Here is a 5,205-nt window from a genome sequence, read left to right on the forward strand (position 1 = left end):
TCATCATTTTACTGCAGCCAAGTATTGCCTGTTTCCCTCTCTACCCCACTACACACAACAAGGCTGGAGTGCACACAGAAACGGACATCCCAATGCTCTGCTGCCATGCTCTCAGTAATGGAGTGCGCACTGAGTCAGCTGAGACTAGTAACAAGCAGAGCCGAATTTTGTGTGGTGGGACAAATAAAGGACCTTCTGCTTTCTAAACCTGAAATACAGTTTCCTCAAGAACACTGTAGTGTTCTGGACAAATTGAGGAATAAATCTGGGCAACAAGCAACTTAAATGCTCCAATTTTGTAGAAAAAAAGCAGTGTCTTCAGCCAACTATTAAGAATTCATTAAATTCTTACATGAATGCACACACAAATGCAGAAAACCCCAAAGCCTGGGAATAAGCACAGGATGAAGCAGTGCCTCAGAGTACATTCTCTAGTACCTGCGTGCATCTTGCAAAGGGAGGCCTTATATACCTCCTCAATGTGTTAGCAGTCAACTCCCCTACATTCAACGCTACATGAAATATAGTTCCTTAGTTGGCATTTCCTCAGAGAAAAAGGTAGGACTTGAACATCAGTTTGAGATGCTGGTAAACACTGGTATATACAACTGAAAAAAAAAAAAGATGGAATATTTGAGCATTAAGTCTTATGAGGAGCAGCTGAGGGAGCTGGGGCTGTTTAGTCTGGAGAAGAGGAGGCTGAGGGGAGACCTTCTCGCTCTCTACAACTGCCTGAAGGGGGGCTGTAGTGAGGTGGGTGTTGGTCTCTTCTGTCAGGTGGCTGGTGATAGGACGAGAGGAAATGGCCTCAAGTTGTGGCAGGGGAGATTTAGGTTGGATATTAGGAAAAATTTCTTTACTGAGAGGGTTATCAGACATTGGAATAGGCTGCCCAGGGAAGTGGTTGAGTCACCATCCCTGGAGGGGTTCAAAAAGCGCATAGACAAGGTACTCCAGAACATGGTTTAGTGGGCATGGATGATGGTTGGACTCAATGATCTTGAAGGTCTTTTCCAACCTAAATGATTCTATTATTTTCTGTTCATAACTTTTATTATAAACACATAGATTAAATATTAGCATAGGAAAAAGGAGACATTACTAGTTAAGCCCTTAAAAGGCTAGGTGTCCTAAACCAGCCCCAAAAGTCCATTTTACACAGTATCCACTGAGTTGGCAATCTCTATAGAACCACTGCTGTGGTAATCGAAGCTTCCAAAACACTGGGATAATCCCTGTTGTCTCTTTCAAATAGAGCAGTGTTCTGCATAAGGAAACAGTTTGAAATTTTGTTTACTGCAGTTCAGCCACAATCAATAAAAAAGATCCAGGTATTCAAGTAAAGATAGTCCAAGAACATCAGCTCAGTCCAGCTCCTTTTTATCATTTTACCCAACAGGCCAAGCTCATTCCAAGTGTTGTAATGTAACTGGCTAGAAGTTAACGCTGTCAGTCAAGATCCTCTGGGCCTCCTGGGAGCTTTGCAATGACTGTCAGTAAGAGCTAGAACTGATGTTTGTTCTCCGAGTTACATGCATAAAACTTTTTCAGTTCATTTATAAAAACTGTTCAAAAAGCAGAACATGTAAGAGCCTGGGAAAATCCTTTTCTTTGCCCATTTTCAAAATACTAAATTGCAACAACAAAAATCTGGATAGTTGAAGTTTTAAAAGCTTCAATATCAGCTGATAAAAAATAATCTACAAGATTCCATTTTTTCTTGACCCTTAAAGTCAAAAAAGTTAAAATAAAGGTGCTCTGAGCTCTATGCTTAAATACAATACTATGCTTTCCTGTTACAGTGTTTTCTCTGTTCCCCACTGTTCCTTTGCCTTCCAGCAGCGAGTACTCTCACTGCCACTCTAGCTAATGTCAGATGTTTGAACGGGATCCAAGTTACAAAAAAGATATAATTATTCAGCATCTATATGAACACACATATTTGTACAGTCCAGACAGCCAACAGTAAATGTGTAAGCAGTGGATTTAATGGAAAATATATATTCTTTAAATCCAGTAGTTAAAGTAGTGCAAAGAGGTCTGTGCTTTTAGATGTATGTATTATCGATCATATACATGGCATTTTCCTGCCTTAAAAATAACTGTGAATAAACCCCTGAAAATATGGGGACTAATAGAAAAAATAATCTTAGGATTTTATAGGAAAAATGTAATTCACAATAAAAACATGGTAATTTCTTCTTGCTAGAAACAAGTAACAAAAATATACTCCCACACATAATTTTTCAGCATCCTAGACATGTTAACAAATACTTCTGCAGTAGCAGCCTGTCTTTTAAACAAAGACGGAGTCCCTTACTGTGCTGCATTTTAATGAATATCAAAAAGCACTTATGTCAGTAAATATTTGCTTACTCTTCCATTCATGTTAGTCTGAGTTTTAGCAATGTAAGCAAATGCCAGAACATTGTTGATTAGATAGGAAGTGGTTTACATATAAGAAGTCTATATAAGAAAGTAATTTATCTAAAAGTATTGGCCCTGATCCTAGGCAGGGCTGTTGCCTCTTTGTATTATTCCATTGATTCCAGACAGAATTCAACCAAACAGAGCAAGTCTTGAGGGCTCCACTTGCAAAGATCACGGTTAGAGAAACTCTTATCTTTCCATCTCTCTGTTTAGAGAGAAGGATGGGGGAACAGCCCAGCTACAGGCATGTCAGGGTACTGAACATCTTAATCAAAGATGGAGATTAGAAAAGCCTTTGGGAACTCCCTTATTGTGTAGTTCTCTTTATGCCTTCTCCTACTGCCGCAGCTTTCCCACTTGCTCAGGCACACGTTACTCTGATCAAATCCTGTCAACACAGGTGCAACCCCAGAGGCTCAGAGATACCTAAGATCAAGCCACTGACTGGACTGATTCCCATGGACTCTGGAGTCTGCCAAAGACAAGATTGCCGATGAGGATGACATCAGTGACTAGTGAAGAAGATGCTGATTCAAGCTGCTTCTCTCCAAGATTGGATTTCTGTGCTCTTGTGGAGCCTGAAAGGGGCAAAAATATATTTTTCAAGGTGGATTTTTTTAAAATCGAATGAGCACTTTCCCCAGTTCCTATGTCCTCCTTTTAATAATATTTAGCCAGTATTTGTCTCGGTGAAACTGAATTTTCCTAGTTACCATGGAGGTGTGATGCAGTGGAGGACTTCTGAAGACCCTGTGTAGACAATATTTTTCTTTTTATTTGTACTATTTTAAACAGCGTAGGAGTATCTTTGTAAAAAAAAAAAAAAAATCAGTCCCGAGTTTCATCTCCAGTCTTCAGGATGGACCAATGCTGTACCATTTAACAACAACTTTTTCAGGGTTGGCAATAGTATCTTTCCACTGCTCTACTGCTTCACTGTTACTGCTATCAGAACTTATCCAGATCTGCAGTAAGAAACAAAAAGAAAAATAAAATTGAGTTTACCTGATATAACACAGAGGCCCAGCGTTTATCAGTTCCAAATAAATACCACAGAAGTACAGAACGAGATACAACATGTAGACTGCAACCAAAGCATAACAGCAACAAATACAGTTCTGTTAGGATGAACATATTTTGGCTTTCAGCTGGGAACACAGGGAGTCTGAGTTTAAATTTACCCTCTAAAATAGCTTAGAGAACTCACTACATACTAGTATTTCTCTACTTAATATGATGTTCTGAGTTAAGCATTCCTTGCTCCATTCAAACGCATGTGCTGGGGTCAAGGGCTCATCAGGGCCAGTGATGGCTCTATGCATTCAAACTCCAGTTGGCTGCAAGCCATCTGGCATTCTGAGCTAGCTGTCCAGCATTTTCATGAGCGTTTAAAATCACACACTCCAACAGACAGGGCCAAACCTGCATTCCACAGAGGTTACTAACATGCCCATACCATACACAGTCACGCAGTAAGAGACTGTTTCTTCTCAGTATTCAATTAATGGATAGTGGCCATTAAATGAGGAAGTGAGGTACAAGTAGGAAATTTTCCCCCTGAACATTATCACCAGCCTCCACTGCCAAAAGAATTCTGCTTATGTAAGTAGGTATCATTATTTACAGGACTCTATTTCCTCAAGTCTTCCAAGAATGAGTCCTTTTAAGACTTCTCAGAAACCTTCACCATGAAGTACATTTAGCATACACTGCTGAGGCATAAGTCCTCAAGAAGTGAGAATAATGTCTTCCAGAATACCACAGACAGCTGATGTTTCATCCACAGAGACTCAATATACATCTTGCTCATGATTAAAGACATGCCTGTAAAAGCAGCCTAATCTAAGTATTGTCTGCTTAGAACAGCATCCAATTAAACATCATTCTCTGAAGAACAAAGTTAATAGATCCAGCTATATTCATCTTTTTCCAGCTACCCAGCCAATTGCTCAAAGTTCATTTTTCCCTGAGCCATATTTTATGTCTTCATGTGTTATGTGGCAATGTCTGCCTGCATGAGCTGAAACAACCTTTTCCAAATAACCTCTGTGGAGCAGAAGTAGCTCATTTCCTTCCCCTAAAAATAAGATCCATGATTAAATGTACCTCGTCAGACTGAGATGACCTCACATATTGCTAAGTGACTGCAAAATCATACCCTCTTATTTTTGCCCCAACATAGCACAACTAAAAAGAACAATTTTTTTCTTTTCCTATTCCAAATCCAGTTCCACCAACAGGAATCACAAAAGGATGGAACATGTGTGACATGAGGCTCCATAAAATGGAGGAACTTCACATAACTCTTGCTGGCACATCATTTCTATAGCACATCAGCATCTCCTAAAACCGCATGTCTTCAGCAGGCACAAGAAACATCACCAGAATGGGACAGTACCATTTGCTGTACCTAAGGATAGCACAGTTCTTCATCTGACAAGGGACATTACAGTTAGGGTCTCAAAATCAATTCTACATTATTAATTTATGCATATATTAAAATTCTGCTACTAAATCTAGCTGGGTCAGGGAAAGCACAGTGCATTAAGAACAGCTATGGCTCACTATACCAAGAAGAAAAGGAGAGAAAAAAGGGACAGGATGATGGTAAATTAGAACAATCAGGGGAAGAGGACAGAGAGAATAAGAGACCAGACTACAAAGTTTTATGGTGGTTACATAAATATGATCACACAAATGCTTTCAAAGAGATACTACTGAAGTTTCAGTTGTTAAGGAAAAAAGAAAGAGGAACGGGGGGGGGGGGGGGGAGAA

At 39.7% G+C, this 5,205-nt stretch overlaps 1 protein-coding gene across 2 annotated transcripts in view; it reads right to left on the bottom strand.

Moving 5' to 3' along the window:
• Positions 1-3,182: 3,182 nt before the first annotated feature.
• TC2N (tandem C2 domains, nuclear) overlaps positions 3,183-5,205 on the bottom strand; it is a 16,663-nt gene continuing 14,640 nt past the window's right edge. The window contains exon 11 of one of the 2 annotated variants that reach the window (XM_010583845.1): positions 3,183-3,395. In XM_010583845.1, the coding sequence (XP_010582147.1) occupies positions 3,285-3,395 (111 nt within the window). In that variant the 3' untranslated portion in view covers positions 3,183-3,284. The remainder of the gene's footprint in view (positions 3,396-5,205) is intronic. The other variant, XM_010583846.1, reaches the window with a different exon arrangement.

This window comes from Haliaeetus leucocephalus, unplaced genomic scaffold, assembly GCF_000737465.1.
Source record: "Haliaeetus leucocephalus isolate CR32 unplaced genomic scaffold, Haliaeetus_leucocephalus-4.0 Scaffold932, whole genome shotgun sequence".
Taxonomy (NCBI): domain Eukaryota; kingdom Metazoa; phylum Chordata; class Aves; order Accipitriformes; family Accipitridae; genus Haliaeetus; species Haliaeetus leucocephalus.